We start from the raw sequence: 20181 nt of genomic DNA, 5'->3' as shown, positions 1-20181 counted from the left end.
AGTGCCACCACGAGCGGCCTCTCACCGTGCAGCCTTGATTAGCTGTCATTTACTCCAGCTGAGCCACAGTCCCCCCCACAGAGGGAGGTGTGTGCGGGCCTTGTGGGCCTCAGGCAGGTCAGATGGGTGGTTCAGTGGGGGACTCCAAGCAGAGGGGCAGATACCCCAGAAGTGCCCCTGGGGCTGCAGGTTGGGTTTGAGGAGTGAGCAGCCTTCTCGGCCCTTTCTAGCCTGTGTGCTCAGCACAGTCTGGTGGGACTGCCACTTCTGGGGGACAGGGCTCCTTTTCTCCACCTGTACCTGCCCCTCTCCGGTGTGGAACCTGGCTGGGGCGGGTCTCCGCGTGTCCTAACCTAACGTCTTTCCTAATGTGTGAAAACAAGATAGCACAGAGGGCTGGATTACAAAGAAATTTCACTTCCTGTTTTATTGTCTAAAATTTCACCGTGAACGTGTGTGCGTCTTCTCTTATGTTGAAACGTGTGGAATTGCCAACAACTGATTGCCTTTGGCTTACTAGGCAGTGGCTCAGATTGGTCAGGTGTCCTTGACTCCCATCTGACACCCACAGCCTGTGTGCTGGGGAAGGGTCAGCATCCCACCTTGCAGGTGACCCAGCAGGAAGCTGAGTCACGGTTGGCACCCAGGACGCACTGTGGTGGCTTCGGCTGGGCACAGCCGAGTCTGAGGGCCAGAGGGGCCGCGGGCCGTGCCCACCTGAGTCAGCGGTGAGGGGGCTTTGACCTGGGCAGCGGTATTCGAGCCGCCCTTGCTTGTCCCGAGGCCCGCAGCCAAACGGTGACCATGTTGGGGGAGCGCACCCCCCTCCACCTGACCCGAGGCCTGACAGCTCCTCCCACGGGGCTGAGCCGGTTCCACGGCCCAGCTCGGATTCCTGTGTGGCTGGGACGTGCCACTGCACCCGGGGCGCTGGACAGAGCACGTCCCGACCTCTGAGGGCGGCCGAGCACTACCAGCCAGCTTAGTGGGGAGCAAGGCCCCTCAGGTCCAGCTTTGCCGTTGAAAGTGATCCCAACGACTTTTTGTTTCAGATACATGATTGGCCAAGAGGATTGTGTGAACGGTGAAGAGATTAAATAAGATTTGTTTGATTTTTAACTTGAGGGAGCTTTTTGGCCTTAGTTGTTTTATACAGCCTCTCAGAAGTCACTCTCGGACTGTTGGGCTTTCAGGGCCGAGATGGCAGAAATTAAGTTGATAGTGCAGATGTGCAGTGGAGAGTCTTGGGGGCCGGTGTGACCGAAATGCTATGCACAAAGCAGCGGCGTCCTGCTCATGAGCCATGCGTGTGACCTGGGCGGGCGATGAAGCTCATAGAGGATGTTATGAGCGACCCCTCCCCTTGCAGAGACGCCTGGAAAGGGTGAGTGACGGTCCGTCAGTAACCGGATGAGATCGGAAGCCACACCTCTCATACTGCTGGTCTGGGTCGCGGTTTTGGAGGTTATTTGTGGGGCTCTGAAATGTTCAAGGGAAGCCTCTGCCCCTCGAAGCACAACTTGGAGCAGGTGTCTCAGTTGGGGACTTGGTAGGAAAGGGAAGTCTTTCTGCCGACATGCAGTGCGGCTTTGAGGACTTTGCCACCCGGCTGAGGGTCGTGGCCGGCCTGTGGGCGCTCTGCTCCCTGCAGCTCCTTTGCCACGTGAGTCCCAGCCGGTTCCAGGCGGGTGGGGATGGGTGTTCGCCGAGGCTTTACCAGGAGCCGGAGTCCCAGCTAGGGGGGGGTCTACCTCCCGTGGGACGCCGTGCCCTCAACGCAGACGCACCACCCATGCACCACGGTGTGCACGGCTTTCCCACGTCCCCTGTACCGGCCGTGACTGAGTCAGAACTCTGGGAACCCGAGAGGGCAGGGTGCTCGAGAGCTGTGTAAAAAATTAGACCCTGGGGTTCCTGGGGGGCTCTGTCGGTTGAGCATCCGACTCTTGATTTTGGCTCAGGTCGTGATCCCAGGGTCGTGGGACCGAGTCCCCTGTTGGGCTCTGCGCTGAGTGTGGAGCCTGCTTCTCTCTCTCTGTCTCTCCCTCACCCCTCTTTCTGCCCCTCTCCCCAGCTCATACATTTCTCTCTCCCAAAAGGAAAAAAGAATCAGACTGTATTATTTAGGCAGTTTTCAGTTCACAGAAAACTGAGGTGCGGCTGCAGAGATTCCCCTGTGCCCCCACCCCCACCATCACCCTCCCCTCCGAGGGGCCGTCTGTGGCCGCGGACGAAGGACGGGGACATGGCGTGGTCTCCCTGGTCTACAAAGGGTCACTCGCTGCTGTGCTCTGTGATTTGGACAAAGGTGTAATGACGTGTGGTCACTACTGGGGTCACACTGAGTAGTTTGCCCTATGATCCTGCCACCCACCTTTTTAATTTATTTTTGAGAGAGAGAGAGAGAAAGTAGAGAAGGGTCAGAGAGACGTGGGGCAGGGGGGAGAGAATCCCAAGCCGGCTCCGCACTGTCAGCATGGAGCCTGACTCGGGGCTCAAACCCATGAAACCGGGAGATCACGACCTGAGCCGAAACCAAGAGTTGGACGCCCAACCGACTGAGCCCCCCGGGGGCCCCTGCCACGCAGTTTTTAACAGTGTGAGTTTTAAGTGTAAAAGTTAAGGGTCACCTGAGTCGTTCATGCCGTGGTGTAGCTACGGGGCCACATCCCTCCCATACAAGTCCGTAGGAAGCCTGTGTCCTGGGGCGGGGCGGGGGGGGGGGTGTCTTCAGTGGTCCCTGGGGACAGAGTCCCCAGTCGGCTGGTGTGAGTGTTTGTGGGAAGCATGCTGTCCTCGATGCAGGGAGGGTACGGAGCAAAGAGCAGCTCTGGTTGGGTCTCCTCTCCAGCGTCCGTGGGTAAGGTTTGCTCCAGAGGAGCCATCAGTCCGTGAGCATTGTGAGAGCAGGCGCACGTGAGGTCCAGGGCTGCACAGGCGAGTCATGGGTGCAGCGGGCAGCAAGGGCCCGGCGGGGGGGGGGGGGGGGGGGGGGGGGGGGGGGGGGGGCGGGCAGTGGGATGAGCAGCTAGAAGGAGGGCAGCCTGCGAGCATTCCAGGGGGTCAGGCCCGTACCGGCCGCACAGGCCCCCGGCTGAGCGGCGTGAGCAGGCGGCTTCCAGCACTCGGCCCAGGGCCCGAGAAGACCTGTGTCCTCGGACGCAGTGCACCTGTGCAGACGCTCCTCTCCCCTCACAGGCACATCCAGGACCCTGCCAGCCAGCGGTTGACGTGGAACAAGTCCCCAAAGAGCGTTCTTGTCATCAAGAAGATCCGGGACGCCAGCCTGCTGCAGCCCTTCAAGGAGCTCTGCGTGTACCTGATGGAGGCAAGTGAGCCAGGTTGGGGGTGGCGACCCCAGGACTCCCCTCTGCACCCCCGCTTCATTCACGTTGGCTGGATTCCACGCTGGAGATTGGGGGACATGCTTGCCAAGGCTCCGTGCTCACTGGGGCCGTAGATGGAGGGGGGAGCTGGCCTCCTGCCCAGCTTCTGGCTCTCTGATCCCAGAGCTGGCCAAGTCAGGAGGCCAGTTTCAGGGAAGTGACTTCCATAGGCGGGTGTCACAGAGCCTCCAGAGAGAGGGAAATCTGGATGAACGGGTCGGAAGCAGTCTCTGGCCAGGACTAAGCCATCATTTTCTCCCTTCATCATAAAATGCTAAGGCCTACTCCTGAAATCTACTACACTGTTTGTTAACTAACTTGAATTTCAATAAATAACTTTATTTTTATTATTTTTTTATAAAGAGGTATGATTTTAAAATTTTTTAATGTTTATTCACTTTTGAGAGAGCGCATGAGCAGGGGAGGGGCAGAGAGAGAGGGAGACACAGAATCCGAAGCAGGCTCCAGGCTCCGAGCCGTCAGCACAGCGCCTGATGCGGGGCCTGAACCCACGGACTGTTGAGATCCTGACCTGAGCTGAAGTCGGACGCTTAACCGACAGAGCCACCCAGGCTCCCCTAAATAAATATATTTTTAAAAATAAGATGCTAAGACTTAAAAGGAGGCTTTACGCAAGAGCAGCGTGACCTGAACTGGCTCTTGCTGGCCGAGCTGACGTGCTTGTCTCCCTTCCAGGAGAACAACATGATTGTGTACGTGGAGAAGAAAGTTCTAGAAGACCCTGCCATAGTGAGCGATGACAACTTTGGACCAGTGAAGAAGAAATTCTGCACCTTCAGAGAAGGTGAGTTTGTCCTCGGCTCTGTCACGCAGCTCATTGGCATCATTGCCCTGGACCTGGCGGAAGCTTCTGGTGTTCTGCCCCATCATGGGCAGCAGCGCCTGTGGGGCCTCGAGGCCTACTGTGACTCCTTGTCTTGTGTTTGTTGTTCTGTTTTCTAGATTATGATGACATTTCCAATCAGATCGATTTCATCATATGCCTGGGAGGGGATGGGACCCTGCTTTATGCCTCCTCCCTCTTCCAGGTGAGGTTTCCAGGTGGTTCCAGTCTCGGTGTTGCGTGAGGAGGCGCTTCCCCAGTGAGGGTTTCCATCCCTTGTACCTGTGGCTTTACACCACGGGGCGAGGAGTTTCGGTGCTCTTACTCTGACACAGACCAGATATATTTATTAGTTGGGTTATTTGGCCAAAGAGCAGGTTTGCAAGTCACGGCAAATGACGCCTCTGCTCCGTCCAGGTCTCCGGCCAGATAGGCCCGGCGTCCCCGTCCTCCGTCGGGGGCATGGGGTCGGTGGGAGAGGTGGGCATACAAGCCCGGGCTGGGCAGAGGGAGTGGCCAGAGGAAGGGGGCGCTGCTGCGGTTCCTCAGGCGCGTGGCGCCCACAAAGCAGAGCTGGTGCCTCGTGGCCAAGGTGACGGGGCCACGGCAGAGGTGGGGGTCTGCCCAGGAGCCCACCTTCCCTCTCCGCAAGGCAGGCCCCGGAGGGCCCCGGCTGGGGTGTATTAGAAGGTGAGGCATGCGGGCTCCCCTAGGGTCCTGCGTGCTGCCCTCAGCCCCTCCCCCTGCCCTCCGTGGCCAGCAGGCAGGTCGGTCCTGTCGCCTTTGTTTCTCATCGGCTCTGTACACCACTATCCGCCCCCCCCCCCCGGCCTCCCGGACCGCCTGCTGACCTCCCGTGTGGTCACTCGAGTCGGCACCGACCATGCACTCGTGTGCCTGTCCCCTCCCGGGGACGGTCAGGGGCGGGTCCGTCGGTGCCGGGGTCAAGTCGGGTGGTTTCTGAGTGGATCGGCCATCTGACCGACCTGCCTCGTTGGCTCACAGGGCAGCGTGCCTCCGGTCATGGCGTTCCATCTGGGTTCCCTGGGCTTCCTGACCCCCTTCAACTTTGAGAACTTTCAGTCCCAAGTTACTCAGGTGATACAGGGTAAGTGGGAATGTTCTGGAACCCTCAAGCAGTTCTGAATATGGGATTGTCTTCTCACTTGGTGTTTGGGTTTTTCAACGACATATAGAACAACACTTCGTAAGTGTTTCGGGATTCAGAGATTTAAAAATTTTGCATGGTTCAGACATTTCTGCCTAACGTTGAGAAGTTGAGGCCACGCGTGAAGGTACGTGTGTGCTGGTTGGTAGCAGCGAAGTGACTTTCACAGAAGGCACAGACGTGTTGCTCTGGAGCTGGGAGAAGGCGGGCGGCCCCCGGTCAAGCAGGGGTGCCTCTGCTTCCTGTGGGTGCCGCCACCCCATCCCTGCTGGCCCCCAGGCAACGCGGCTGTCATTCTTCGGAGCCGGCTGAAGGTCAGGGTCGTGAAGGAACTCAGAGGGAAGAAGACGGCCGTCCCCAATGGGGTCAGCGAGAACGGAGTGCTGGCCGCGGACCTGGCCGCGGAGGCTGGGAAGCAGGCTATGCAGTACCAGGTGTGTGGGCACGTGCCCTCGCGGACCCCAGGCCTTGCCCGGCCTGTCACGTGGCCTCGGGGAAAGGCACAAGGTGGGAGGACTCCGGAGTGGGGTGAGGGGTGGGAGGGGCCTGACCTCAGGGCCTCCCAGAGAGTCCGGGAACAGTGCGGGTGCCTGTTGGGCAGACCACCCGGGGCAGCCCTGCCGGCCCCTCCCAGTGTGCGGTGGCCTCGTCCCCCCAGGTCCTGAATGAGGTGGTGATCGACAGAGGCCCCTCCTCATACCTGTCCAATGTGGATGTCTACCTGGACGGGCATCTCATCACCACGGTACAGGGTGACGGTAGGTGGGCGCCCGGGGTCCCGCGGGGTGGGGGTGGGCAGGAGCCCACGGAGAGTGACCCTGCGGCCTGTCCACCAGGGGTGATCGTCTCCACCCCGACGGGCAGCACGGCGTATGCGGCCGCCGCCGGGGCCTCCATGATCCACCCCAACGTGCCGGCCATCATGATCACGCCCATCTGCCCCCACTCGCTGTCATTCCGGCCCATCGTGGTCCCCGCGGGGGTCGAGCTGAAGGTCAGAGTCCACCCTCCACCCTTTCTGGCTTGAGCTCTCGTCTGGGACCTGTGATGCTGACCACCCCCCGTGCCCCCGGCTGAGACCCCAGCACATACTGGGCCGTGGGCCCTTCCTCCCTTGCTGGGTGTGGGAGGGGGCCTCACTCTCATCCTGTCTGTCCAGTTGGCAGGGGCAGCCCTGAGAGCCGGGCTGTGGGCCCTTAAGGGGCAGAGACAGTCCCTACTGGGTGGGGGCAGGGTGAGGGACGCCGAGCGAGGACTGGGGGCCTTGGGCCTGGCGTGCACATGGCACCCGCTGCTGCTCCCCCGTCTCCGCTGTCTGCCTGCCTGCCTCACGCTCCCTCCTTCGGTCCGCCCTAGGCCGGTGTGCCCCGGCCGAGAGCCCCGGCCGTGAGCCCTGGTGCACAGGGCCATGTCTGCAGGTCACAGAGAGGACTGGACCCAGACCCCTGGCCAGTGTCCCTAACCCAGGGCAGATGGGCAGCGGCTGGGCCTCACCACCGCCGGTCCTGTTTCCCAGGGCTGGTGTCGGCGAGACACAGCTAATCCCTTCAGGGCCTGGGACCGCCTTGGCATAGTGTGGGTGCTGTGGACACCTCCGTGGTTCCTCCCGACCGGTGTTGCCCTCCCGGGGTGGGGGTCGAGGTGCTCAGCGGCACTCACGAGCCCACACCTACCTGTCCCGCTTGACCCCTTCCTTCAGATCATGCTGTCACCGGAAGCCAGGAACACTGCGTGGGTGTCCTTCGATGGACGGAAGAGACAGGAGATCCGCCACGGAGACAGGTGTGTGCGCCGTGGGGCCGGGGCAGGGCGGGCCCGGGAGGTACAGGCCCCGTAGGCAGAGCTCCGTCACCGGGGAGGGGATGCGGACTGGTGCCTGTCGGGCAGCTGGTCGCACGCGCAGCATGTGGCCCCACGTTCTGCTGTACGCGGGCGACAGACCCACGGTCCCTCCCCCCGGCCCGCCCTGGTGCTCGGCTGAGCCCCTGGCCCGTAGCTGTCTAGAAGGTGAGACAGGCCCCGGGCTGTGAAGCAAGTAGCGTGAGCAGCACAGAAACGGTTCCCAGCCGGGCTGGGGTGGACATGGCCCTTGGGGAGGGGTCTCGGCCTGGTGCCGGGGGCTCACCTGTTTGTGCCGCGTTGCCCCCCTGCCTCAGCATCAGCATCACTACCTCTTGCTACCCACTTCCCTCCATCTGCGTCCGAGACCCCGTGAGCGACTGGTTTGAGAGCCTGGCGCAGTGTCTGCACTGGAACGTGCGGAAGAAGCAGGCGTACTTCGAGGAGGAGGAGGAGGAGGAGGAGGAGGAGGAAGAGGAGGAGGAGGAGGAGGACGAGGGGGAGGAGGGGGAGGAGGGCTAGGCCTGAGCTCCTGCTGTCCACACCCGGGACCCCAGAGTCCCAAAGCTGTTCTGCTGCCTCCTTCCCCTCGCCCTCCGGGAGCGGGCTGGCCTGAGCACGTGTGCTGTGCGCCCCGCGCGCAGGCGTCACAGGTCACGGCGCTTTGGTCTGTAGCCAGAGGAAGAGCCGGGATCTGCCTTTCGTCGACCAGATCAGCTGTTTTTAACATTTTAAATCTGACTTCTTTTTTGCATTTCTAAACAAGAAAAGTGAGTGACGGCGGGGGACTCTGAAGCAGACACCATGCTTACCCGTGTTGTGGGTCAGAGCCTGGGTCCTGGGGCAGGGACACCCGGCTGGACGTGCTTTTTGTAATTTCTTGTCAGGAAACTTGTGCTTAAATCAGTCTATTGAAATTCAGAGGGGATCAGAACGGATTGATCTGTCTTTCCATGTCGAAAATAAATGTCTCGTAGCCAAAAATCTCACTTTAAGCTACCACGATTTCCCCCTTAAATCTTGCACCTTTTTCACCGAAAGGACTCGGAGGGGACGCTTTTGCGGAGAGCGGTTTGGTTTGATCGGCTGACGAGCGGAGGGTCCCCTCTCCCTCCTGCGCCTCGTCTGGGCCTCCCCGCCGCGGCCCCCAGCCCTCCTCTCCTCCCTGCTGTGGGGTGACAGGTGCCAGCGCTGTGGCCCCACCGGCCCGGCGGACGCCTGGTAGGGGGTCAGGCCCACACACATTCCTCACGAAGCCGGGATGGCGTCCTCTGCACCCTGGAAGATATTTTAAATCCTGTGTCTACTTTGTAGAGATGATTTTAAACTTTCTGAACTGCTATGTACAGATTTTATTGTACACTCTGAAGATTTAAGAGGGAAGGGGATTTGTACTGTTGGGAAATGGAGCCTTGTTCCGATGTTTGCACGCGTTCTGTGTGACGCCGTGTGCTGGGACCACTGTGTTCCGCATCGTCGCCGTAGAGGTGACGGTCCAGGAGCGAAGGGTGCTTCTCCCTCGGGAAGCCACCGGTCAGCGAGGAGGGCGGTGCTGGGACGTTTTGTGTCCTTTCCGCTCTCGCTTCTCCCTGGGCGTCTTGGGCTTGCGAGGAAACCGCCAGCATTCCAGTGGCCCCTCCGGCCGCGCGGGGCGTGTGCGCGGGGCTCCGGCCCCTGCTGTTTGTTGCCTGACAGATGTCCTCCAGTCGGGCGTCTGTTTCGGAGTGACCGATTTCTCTTTGAGCTACATCATTAACCTGTTAAGTGGCAAGAACGGAAGGGACGGGGCTGGGCCTTGCTCTCCTCGAGGGTCACAGGCCTCATTCTGGAGCTGCTAGAAAGGCCCCGGGGCCCCGGGTGCCACCACCCTCGGCCGGGGGTCTCCGCACGGCGGGCTGTGCAGCCTGGGCGCCCGCGTCTGCCGCGTCCGTGGCTCGGCGTCCGTGGAGCTCGGCAGTCGGCGTGGGGGCTCGAAAGGGAGGTGGGCCCTCACCGCCACCGGCCCACGGGCACGGGGCACCGCCAGAGGCCCGCCGCCCGGCCTCCCTGGGGCAGAGAGGGGGCCGAACCAAAACTTGGCTTTAGGTCCAAAGGAGAGTGGCGTTCGGAATTCAGGTCGTTCATTTAGACAAAAAAAAAAAAAAAAGCAAGTCTGAAAGGAGCATGATTTGGAGTGATTTAGAAAACTTGGGATTTTTTGAAGTAAATTCTTAATGTTTCATATTGTTAATATCTTGAAAATTTGTTAAATGTTGTCGAAAGCCTTATTACTATTTTCAGATTCTTTCAATAAACAGACTTGTTTAAAAAGTTGGATTGAGTTACAACTGGTATTTGGTTCTTTGTAACCAGTGCACAGACACTAGGCGGGTAGCCCCAGCCCAGGGCTTCTGGAGCCCGCCGACCCCCTGAGAACCCTGTGGCGAGCATGGGAGGGGCAGGGTCCCACCCAGGCGGCCTCCACCTTGAATCCCACCCCACATGGCCCCCAACGGGCCTGGAGCTCGGAGGGCGGTCCAAGCCCTGGGGGGCCGAGCCCACAGCAAGGACGGGCTCCTGGGGAAATCAGAGGGCTGGACCCAGGAGCCCCAGAAGCTGTGACGTCGTCTGGGCCTGTTGGGGTCCGTCAGGCTGGGCCAGGCCCTGGGGCATGCTCACCTCCTTCCTCCCCTGTCCTCTTGACCGGTTCCACGCGGTCTTGACCAGGCCTTGGGGGGGGGGGGTGGAGGGGGAGGCGGCAACACTTCGCCAGGAGCCAAAGTGCCTGCGGGTGCGCACGAGGACGCGGACAGACCGCGTGCTGAGCGCCCCGGCCACCTGCAGAGGCCAGAGGCCCGGAGTGGGCAGCTGAACTCTCCTTCCTCCCAGGCCAGCCCTGGAGCATCGGCCTCTGGGCCCTGTGTGGTCTTGGCCTGGCCTGGCCTGAGCCGTGCCCGCCTGCTGCTCTCCTGGCTCACGCGTGGGGGCGCATCACCTTACTGCTCGGGTGTCCGCTGCCCCTGGGTCGGCCTCTGCCTGGAAACGGGCACCTGCGGTCAAGTTTGCACAGGTGTCACGGGCAGCAGGGCGGGACAGCTGCTGGAACTCAACCCCGGCATCCGGGGCTTTCTGAGGCCCAGGCTCTCGGGATTCGAGCCAGCAGTGTGTGTGGAGCCCAGGCGGGGCCTCGTCTCCTCGGCTGGCAGAGGGCCCACTTGCAGGGTAAGGGCCAGAACCAGTTGGCCGGAAGGGCTGGCTCACTGGTGGGCACCGGTTCTGCCCACGAGGCCGCACGTTTCAATAACGGCTGTTGACCTGTGAGCCTTGGGCCTTCCTGCTTTGGGGAGAGGGGGGTGGGGGGCACAGAGTCCACAGGCCAGGTACCCCAGGACACCTCCTGACCGGGCTGTGGGCCACTTCCGTGGGCTCAGGTCTCAGGCCACCCCAAGCGTCCGGTCTTCGGGGCTGTAGCCTTGGACACCTGCCTTTTGCTGGCTGCTTCGGAGGAGCACGAGGTCAGACCCCGCCCCGGCCTCTGCTGAGTGCCCCCCCCCCTCCCCGCCGGCTGGCCTCCCCTCCCTCCCAGGCCACAGGCCACGTCACAGCAGTGCTGTCCCAAAGAGCAGCGGTTCCCCCACCCAAGAGCCACCGGGTACCAGGAACCGGCTAGTCCGCCTGGGGGTGATGGGGACCCGGTCGGGGGGACCAGCTGGAGGAGCACAGAGGATGGTTGGGGGGTGACAGGGATGTGAGAGGAGGCGGGAAATGCACAGTCACCACATGGAGAAGAGCAGCCACTTCTGGCACATTCTCCTTCAGGAAGATCCAGGCCAGAGCTCGGGTGGTTTTCAGAATCATGGAAACTGAGGATTTGGTGGGAAGAGTGGAGGTGGGTTGAGGATGGGGTGGGGGGTGGGGGGAAAGAGAGGGACGCTGCGCAGGCTCTTTGGCGAACGTGCCTCCCGTGGAGGCCTCCAGTCGAGGCTGGCTTCCCTCCCCGGGAGCGTGGAAGACGAAGGCCGGTTTGACCTCAGCCCATGGCTCCCTGCGAGCGCAGCGAGGCCAAGTGTGGCCGGGCCCTGCTCACCAGCACTTCTCCCCAGACACTGGCCTGACGGAGCAGGGGAGCTGCTCCCTAACCCTGTGGTCTTGCTTCCATGACCTTTAACCCCACGGATCCCAGAGGCTGAACCCCAGGGACAGAGGCTGCAGGTGCCCCCACCAGGACGAGGCCAAGGTAGGGGGTGAGGCGGAGTGAGCCCAGTTCAAGGGTCACACCGTGGGGCGTGGGGAAGGGCCAAGGGCTCCCAAGGAGGGCTCACATCCCTGGTTTGGGGACAGGTGGTTTTTCCCAACCAGCTGCTGGTCAGTGCTTCCTGGCAATCTCGGCAGGGGACCTGGCGGCACAGGACAGGGGTCCCCAGCCCTTTTCCCCCCCCGGGTGAACATGACCCAGGCCCTATTCTGTGGGCTTTTCAGGATCCTGGGTCCCTGCCTGCACTTCTCTGCTGTCGTCACTGTCGCCTGGGAATAGGGCTCCTCTGGGCCTACAGGTGGGGCCATCAGACCAGAGCCTAGACCCAGATGAAGCCTGGTGAGAGCAGGGAGGGCTGGGAAGCCAGGAGGTGCACACAGAGAAGCCCAGCCATCTGGGAAGGACCCAGGCAAGTGGTGCAGCAGAGCTCGCTGTGGATGCGTGCCTTCCCGCTTTCTAGAAAATCACCCTGTATTTATTTATAACTTTTTTTTAACGTTTATTTACTTTTGAGAGACAGAAAGACTGCAGGGGAGGGGCAGGGAGAGAGGAGAGAGGCAGACACAGAATCTGAAGCAGGGTCCAGGCTCCGACTGTCAGTACAGAGACCGACGCGGGGCTCGAACCCATGAACCGCAAGATCATGACCTGGGCCTAAGTCGGACACTTAACTGACTGAGCCACCCAGGTGCCCCCCAAAATAATTCTAAAATGAGTATATTTTCTCCCTCAGACTAGTGAACAGCGCCCGCAGGCCGGGCTTTTCCTGGGCAAGTCTGCAGGGCGGGCCGAGCGGGGCTGGGAGCGGCCAGGGCGGGCCAGGGCTGGCCAGGGCTGGCCAGGGGCCTGGCCCAGAGGTGACAAATACACAAAGAAAGCAGAAGTGACATTCCTGCTCGCTTACGTGCCTACCTCAGAACCACCCTTCGGAACGAAGTTCACAGAGTAGGTTTTTCTTTGCACAAAACCCTGAGATGCTTCATGACTGCCCAGGGGTCCTGGGGTTTAGGGGTCAGTGAGTCATTTGTAGCCAAATAACTTCAAAAGCAAATTTGTAAAAACTCAAAATTGTTACAGCAAAATCTGTCTTAGGTTTCATCTGGGGAAACGGTTTTGAAATGATGTCATGTGACTCTGGGGACCTTCCCCTCCCTCCTGGGCTTCCAGTCGGCCACTGAGCAGTGCCGTCCAGGCCTCCAGCCACCGCCTGAGGAGGCCTTGCTGCATGGACACACCCCAGAGTTGCTATCCTGTCCCTTTCTCTTTGTCCCGTCAACAGTTTGTCTCTAAATAGCCAAAGGAAACACTGCTGCCTATTAAGGTCGCATGAGCAATTTTACCACCGGGCCATGTCATTGGGTCATTCACGACAGACATCACAACAACTTCTTCCTTTAACTGGATTCCAGGAAGCAGGATTTAGGGAGAAAGACTACAGACCGCCCAGGATTCTCCATACTCTGCTCAGTTTCAAATAAGGCCATTTAAATAATGCCTCTGCTGATTTGCAGTGTAGATCCCAATGCAGGCGTGAATCAGGACACCGTCTTCACAAGGGAGGGGCCTGACCAACAAAAGGACTGAAGTTGGGGCTCCCCTGAAACCTGCCTACGAAGCTCTAGCTGGGACATCAGGTGCTCCGCCCAAGCCCTGCCTCCCTCCACAACGCTGGGGAGGGGGGTGTCTTCTGACTCTAGGACCCCTTTCTGACAACTCTCTCCTCCTTCAGGATTTGCAAGATGTTTAAAGGGTAATTTTCTAGGGGTGCCTGGGTGGTTCACTCAGTTAAGTGTCTGACTTCGGTTCAGGTCATGATCTCATGCTTCGTGAGTTCGAGCCCTGTGACGGGCTGTGTGCTGACAGCTCAGAGCCTGGATGGAGCCTGCTTCAGATTCTGTGTCTTCCCCCCCCCCCCCCCCCGCCCCACCTCTCTCTCTCTCTGCCCTTCCCCTGCTCGCGCTCTGTCTCTCAAAAATAAATATTTTAAAAAATTAAAAATAAATTCTTTTTTAAATCAATTTATTTATTTAGAGAGAGAGCATGAGCAGGGGAGGGGCAGAGAGGGGTGGGGGAGAGAATCCCAAGCAGGCTCCATCCTGTCAGCGTGGAGCCCAATGTGGGGCTTGAACTCACGAACGATGAGATCACGACCTGAGCTAAGTCATGAGCCGGATGCTTAAGTGACTGAGCCACCCAGACGCTAATTTTAAAGCATGATAAAGAAAAGTAAGTCGGAGAGAGCTCCGGGGTGGTTCAGTTGGTTAAACATCTGATTCTTGGTTTCAGCTCAGATCACGAGCCCACGTTGGGATCCTGCTTGGGATATTCTCTCTCTCTCATTCTCTCTCTCTCTCTCTCTCTCTCTCTCTCTCTCTCTCTCTCTCTCCCTCCCTCGCTGTGCTCGCTCTATAAATACATACATACAGAAAAGCTATGAAACCTAACATCAGGAAGGAGAGCCCGTTGGCCATAACCTCGCTCCTGGAAATTATGTAAACTATGTGGGCAAGTACAGGTGCAGCCCTCCAGGTGTAGCCCAGCACTTCCGCTCCTGGCCTCAGGACCCAGCTGCGCCAGGGGCCTCCGGGCTGCTAGTTCCACCAGCCAGTACGCTCCCTTCGTCTTCTTCTTCTAAAGTTGGCCAGCTTGGACTGCAACTGCTGTCCCTCCAAATCAAAACCTGATCAGCAGCCGCGAGGGGAACTCAAAGGCCAGGGCCTCCACAGACTACCGGGACTTCACGGCACATCCCCAACCTGGGCCTCGGTGGTACGGTCCAGACTAGAACAAACGGGGTGGGGGGTACGCCGACGCCCAACACCCCCCCAGACCTGGGCCGCAGTGGTACGGCCCGGACCAGGACAATGGGTGAGGGACGCCGACGTCCAACATTTCCCCCCGCCACCCGGGCCCCGGTGGTACGGTCCAGACCAGAACAAAAAGGTGGGGGGGAAAGACGCTGACGCCCAACATTCACCCCTCCACACTTGGGCCGCGATGGTACGATCCGGACCGGGACAAGGGGCAAAGGACGCGGAAGTCCAACATTTCCGTCCCCCCGCAACCTGGGCCGCGATCCTAGGGTCCGGACCAGAACAAAGAGGTGGGGGGGGGGGGAGGAGGAGGAGGTGGAAGAGGAGGAGGAGGAGGAAGAGGAGGAGGAGGAGGAGGAGGAGGAGGAGGAGGGCACCGAGGCACACTCACCCCTCCACACTTGGGCCGCGGTGGTACGGTCCGACCAGAACAATGGCGGGGGGGGAACCACGACGCCTAACATACCCCGCTACCAAGGCCGCGGTGGTACAGTCCAGACTAAGGCAGTGGGCGGGGAACGCTGACGCCCAACATAACCGCCCCCTCCCCCCAACCTGAGCCGCAGTCCTACGGTCCGAACCGGAACAAGGGGCGGGGGACGCTGACGCTCGATACACCTCCCCCAACGGGGGGGGGGGGTGGTACGGTCCGGACTAGGACAGTGGGCGGGGGATGCCGTCGCCAGTCACACCCCCTCCCGCCTGGGCCGCGATGGTAGGGTCCGGACTAAAACAATGGTCGAAGGTCGCCGTCGCCAAGCAGCGCGACTGCGTTTCCAGTTCCGACTCGGCGGCCGGGAAGCCCTGGGGCCCGGGACCTCGAGGAGCGCGGGTCGCGCCGCCACGGGAGCCGCTGTCGGCTCTGGGAGCGTCGCTTCCGGCGCGTCGCTTCCGGCCGGTTGCGGGCACCTCCGTCTGAGGCGCGGCCCGCCCCCGGCCCGGCGGCCGCGTAGAGCGGGGAGGAGGGACGATGGCCGCCCCACGGTGAGGCGCTGCCCGCCCGGGCTCCGCTCCACACAGGACGGAAGGCTCTGCTCGGGCCTTCCTTCCGCGATGCGGCCTCTCCTACACCCCAGCCTCACGCCGAGCCCTCGGGGCGTGGGAGCCCACCCTCCGCGGCCACCAGGCCCCGTGCCGGGCGCGCCCCGGCCAGCAGCAGACGGCCCCGGTCGTTTCCCCGGAGGCCGCCCTCTCCGACGCGCGGTCCGCGGCCCCCTTTAAACGCCGCGCGCCCTTAAGGCCCCGAAGTGAGGCGGGGTCGCCCGGTGTCGAGAAGGCGCCGCGCCCCCCACCCGCCCTGCCCGGAGACCTCGCCCCCTCGGCGCTCCCCGAAGTCGGGTGGCCCACCTAGTGGGGTGGGCGCCCTGTCCACGGCTGCGAGCGGCCCGCGCGGTCGCCGATGCTCGGCGCTCTCCCACCCCCGGCTGTGCACGGAGACCCCGCGCTGGCTGTCTTCCCGCGGCCCCGCTGCGACCGGTGGGTGGAGAGACCGCGGCGTGGGGGAAGGGGCCCCCCTGGTCCCGCAGCACGGCGTCCCGTTATGCGACCCGGAATAGGGGCCGTTTTCCCTCCGGAGAGCAGAGGCTCGGGCGCGCTCGCGCCTGGAAGGCTCCCCCGGCCCTCTAGCTTCCGGGCTCACGTCGGGGGCGGGGGGCGTCCTCGATGCCTCGGGGCTTTGTCTAGGGGTGGGTGGCCAGTTTACGCGGAAAACGCTGAATAAAAAAAACGGTAAAGGTTGCCTCCGATGGTCGCCTGTTGCTGTCGGGACCCGAGCCCGCCCCGCTGGCCTGTTCCCAGTTCCTCTCCTCCGAGAGGCCCCGGCCCACCCCGGGGCCTTCGCGCTCGCCGTGCAGCTCACGTCCCCGCTCCGAGAGACCCCTCGCCTTTGGGCCGGTAGCACCGGCCCTTGTTCTCCACCTCGCCGGGCCCGCCCTTTCCCACGAGCCTGCGGCTCCCGGAGTCGCCCTCCCACTCCTAAATCCCGCCCCGCACACCCGAAGGCGCGGGACGCACCCGCGGCCGCGCGTCCTCGCTGCGGGGGCCGATGGGGGGGGGGGCGTGTCACGGTTCCCGGGCTTCTCGAGTTTTATGCCCCCGAGGCGGACACGGCCCCGGAGCGAACCCAGGTAAAAGACGCCTCATCTGTCCCGGGCCTAAAGGCACGGTCGCCCACGTATTTTATTGCCCTTGATGTTTCTTCTGCCTAGGATTTTAGAAAACTGTCAAGGATAAAGGCTGGCCTCCTGCCAAGTGCTGGTTTTATCGGACTGTTAGTTTGTCAGATGGGGTGGGAAATTCAGGCTCAGGGTTTCCTTCACTCCAGTCATCGGTTGACATCTTTCCCTGGTTTCGCTGGGCCCTGTCCAGGTGGCTGCCGTGCAGTACTCCTGCTTGGGCCTTTGACCCGGTGCTCACGGCTGTGAAAGGGGGAGAAGAAAAAAAAAAACAACACAAAAAACCTGTCTAGAGATGGATTCTTTGTTTGGTGGCTTTTTAAAAGTCTTTTTTTTTTTTTTTTTTAATGGAGTAGACTATTTTACCAAAAGTATTTGAACTTGCAAGTAACATTTTAAAGCAGAATGAAACCGCATTAAATAGTATGAAAAGGGAAATAGAAAGGTTTTTAGGTTAAAGAAATCCACTTTGAGCATAAATTAGAAAATGAAGAGAAACCAAACAAACCCCAAAATATTGATGAATGTGGAACTCCGCCTGAGTTGACCGCAGTTGGTAACCTGGCATTTTGACAGAGAGACTGAGCACGAACGAGGGAGGGGCAGGGAGCGAGGGAGACACAGAATCCAAAGCAGGCTCCAGGCTCTGAGCCGTCAGCACTGAGCCCAACGCGGGGCTCGAAGTCACAGACCTTGAGATCGTGACCTGAGCCGAAGTTGGACGCTCAACCGACTGAGCCCCCCCAGGCGCCCCGATATATTCCTTCTTGGATACTTGGATAGCGTCCTGTGTCTCGGTCTTAAAAACAAAGTTATTTTAAAAGCACGTCTATCCTCTATGTACAGAGGGCCAACAAGACCTTTGTTCAATTGTTTCTTCAGGATAGATTCCCAGAGATGGAATTTTTGAATTATACTGTGTAAAAACTGGCAGCCTTTCAGTACGTTTTATCTAAAATGCCCTGTTGACAATTTGAACCAATCTAGATTACCTTACCAAGTGTTTGAGAACATCTTGAGCTCTTTGTTCCAAAACGAATTCTTCACCTCAGGCTTTAGAATTTAGGAGTCTGCAACATTGTACGGGGAAATATTGACGTCTTTATTTTTATTAGCCTCCAGCCGAACTTTTCTTCAGTGGTGAACGTACCACGGTGGCATTAGCAGGTGACACTAAACAGCACCCGTGGCTTGGTCTCCATTTTGGAGCGTAGGCACCTTCCCAGCTGATCCTGGGCCCCTCACTGCAAAGTCGAGCAGAGTCCAGCCCCCTGTTTAGGACGTGTTACCTAGTGCCAGACTCATACAAAGTAAAGCTACCACGGATTTGTTTCTTGTGGGGTGTCCCCACATTTCAGTAGACCTAGTTTCCTTTTATTTTATTATTATTTTTTTTTTTACTTTTTTGAGAGAGAGCACAAGTTGGGGAGGGGCAGAGAGAGAAGGAGACACAGAGTCCGAAGCAGCTCCAGGCTCCCAGCCGTCAGCACAGAGCCCGACGCAGGCCTCAAACCCACAAACCGTGTGAGATCATGACCTGAGCCGAAGTCGGACGCTCGACCAACTGAGCCACCCAGGCACCCTGACCTAGTTTCCTTTAGTCACACCGTGTGAACATTCTGAGGACAACTCTGGGCAAGGGAGAAGTTAAGAGCTGGTCTAAAGGCAGTTCATTAGCCACCTACTCCATGCTGGGCGGAAAAGGTTATGGTTTCGTTCTTGTTTGTACCCTAATCAGAGAGAGAGCATTGAGACCTTTCTCACCGGTGACCTGGGGACAGCCAGTGCTCCACAGCCACCTGGTCCAGCCTGCCCCACCCTGCTTCCAGGGCGACTCGAAATCCACTATTGGCTCTTAAAGTCAATTCCTTGTTGTCACATCAGGGTTGCTGACCTTTAGTTTTTGCAGGACAAGAACTGCTTCTCTCTGAAAGCTCCTTGAGTCGCGTGGTTTAAGAAAGAAGAACAGGCCGTGGAAACACGAACTGGAGTCCAGGAAGGCATCTGTGACCCCACCAGGACTTGGGTGAGTGGGACCTTCTGAGCCCGGGGCCAGCTAACTTCCGGCTTCCGTGTGTGATGCCCAGCACAGCTTCCGAGGGTTTTCACTGCCTCCTGGAGCGCGTGTTCTGTTCAAGATTCGAACTGCAGGCTGTTTACTGATGACAGACATTGATGTCACTTGATCCATGTTGAGAAGAGCTTCGTGTCATTGTCCTTTGTGTATTTACCGTGCGTTACTCATTTTTACTGTTGTCTGATGTTTCGCTGTGTGACAATTCCGTGGCTTCTGTATTCATTCTCTTGTGGAGAGGCAGTTGGGTTTCTGCCGTGGACATTCCCACGTGTGTCTCGTGGAACCCGTGAGCAGGACTTCCTCTAGCTGAAGGGAGATCTGTAGGGTGCAGTTGTTGTGGGATCATGGTGAAGGTTGCCAAAGGGTGATTTTGATTTTCTCATTCTCCCCTCCCTCTTCCATGGGCCTGTTGACTGTGTCCTGTGGGGAGGGGCTTTCTCCTCATCCCTGTTTATCACTGTGGATGTTTGGGTGCTGATTCTATTCAGCGGGCTCTAATCCTATGCTACCATTATTTACTTTCTCTCTCACGCTGCCCCTGGATTTCTCCAGAGGGCGTTCTCTTGTGCTTCCTTCTGTGTCCTTTGGACGCGTCCCCATCATTGTTTGAGCGCTTCCTTTTCTGGCCCAACTAATGCCCCAGCCCTGGAATCGGCCATTTCTCCGAGGAGGCTGGTTCATTTCAGTGGAGAATGAGATTTAGAAACAAACGCTGGGCCAGGGTGCTTGCTGCCACTGGGCTGTCACTGCCTCGGGGCCCTCAGCGGCCAGATTGCGCAACAGAGGCAGAGATGTGTCTGTTGTGGACACGCACGGTGACTGGGCCTCTATCTGTCCGGACCCTTGAGTGCCGCTGCCTGATTCCTCCGCTCCTCTCAACGCCACTGTCCGGTTCACCCTTCCTGCTCCCTGTGTCTGTGCCGGGTCTGAAGACACCGGAGGTCTCGCTCCCGTTAGCTGCAATATACTGCCTTATTGCCCAACCCAGAATTCCTGACCCATGACTCAAGAAAAAAGCCTACCTTTTAGAGTTCAGTGTTTGCTTAGGATTCTTTTGGTCTTGAATCTGAGCACGTGTATTTTAAATACCATGTTCAGAAGGTACTTGGGTGGGTTCTTTATCTCCTCTCTTCAGTGTGACTGTGTTATTTATTTGATTTGTGGTTTGGCTCATATATTTTTGTTTGTATCTCACTTTATTTTTCGTAAGTATTTATTTTGAAAGCGAGAGAGTATGTGTGCCTGTGTGTGTGTGAGTGGGGGAGGGGCAGAGAGAGAGAGAGAGAGAGAGAGAGAGAGAGAGAGAGAATCCCAAGCAGGTTCCACACTGTCAGCCCAGAGCCCGATGCGGGGCTCAAACCCACAAGCCCTGAGATTGTGACCTGAGCCAAAGTCCAGAGTAGGATGCTTAACTGATTTGGCCACCGAGGCGCCCCCGTATCACACTTTAGAAATTGTATTGATTGTGATGAGGGAGCATGAGGCAAGCTGAGGGCAAATCGCAAGCTAGTATGCCCCCCCCCTCCGGCACCAGGTGGGATACGTGTGACATTCCTCAGGCACTGCCGACCACCCAAGGACAAAGGAGAGGACAGAAAACCAATGGTAGCTGATAGAGATCTCAGTCCTGCAGGACTGGAGTCTCC

At 59.1% G+C, this 20181-nt stretch overlaps 2 protein-coding genes across 18 annotated transcripts in view; both read left to right on the top strand.

Annotated features, from left to right (window-relative positions):
- Positions 1-9551, top strand: part of NADK (NAD kinase) — a 32819-nt gene extending 23268 nt beyond the window's left edge. For 3 of the 4 annotated variants that reach the window (XM_023257943.2, XM_023257944.2, XM_023257945.2), the window contains 9 exons: positions 3199-3328; positions 4083-4191; positions 4350-4435; positions 5236-5338; positions 5678-5832; positions 6057-6156; positions 6235-6392; positions 7098-7180; positions 7555-9551. In XM_023257943.2, the coding sequence (XP_023113711.2) occupies positions 3199-3328; positions 4083-4191; positions 4350-4435; positions 5236-5338; positions 5678-5832; positions 6057-6156; positions 6235-6392; positions 7098-7180; positions 7555-7759 (1129 nt within the window). In that variant the 3' untranslated portion in view covers positions 7760-9551. The remainder of the gene's footprint in view (positions 1-3198; positions 3329-4082; positions 4192-4349; positions 4436-5235; positions 5339-5677; positions 5833-6056; positions 6157-6234; positions 6393-7097; positions 7181-7554) is intronic. The other variant, XM_045034936.1, reaches the window with a different exon arrangement.
- Positions 9552-14676: 5125 nt separating this feature from the next.
- The window catches only part of SLC35E2 (solute carrier family 35 member E2), a 28927-nt gene continuing 23422 nt past the window's right edge, over positions 14677-20181 (top strand). For 3 of the 14 annotated variants that reach the window (XM_023257949.2, XM_045034933.1, XM_045034932.1), the window contains exons 1-2: positions 14681-15268; positions 18368-18484. The gene's annotated coding sequence lies outside the window, so the exon portion shown is untranslated. The other 11 variants (XM_023257947.2, XM_045034928.1, XM_023257950.2 and 8 more) reach the window with 5 other exon arrangements.

This window comes from Felis catus, chromosome C1 (assembly GCF_018350175.1).
Source record: "Felis catus isolate Fca126 chromosome C1, F.catus_Fca126_mat1.0, whole genome shotgun sequence".
Lineage (NCBI taxonomy): Eukaryota > Metazoa > Chordata > Mammalia > Carnivora > Felidae > Felis > Felis catus.
The sequence above is the reverse complement of the archived record's forward strand: the minus strand, read 5'-3'. Positions and strand labels throughout refer to the sequence as shown.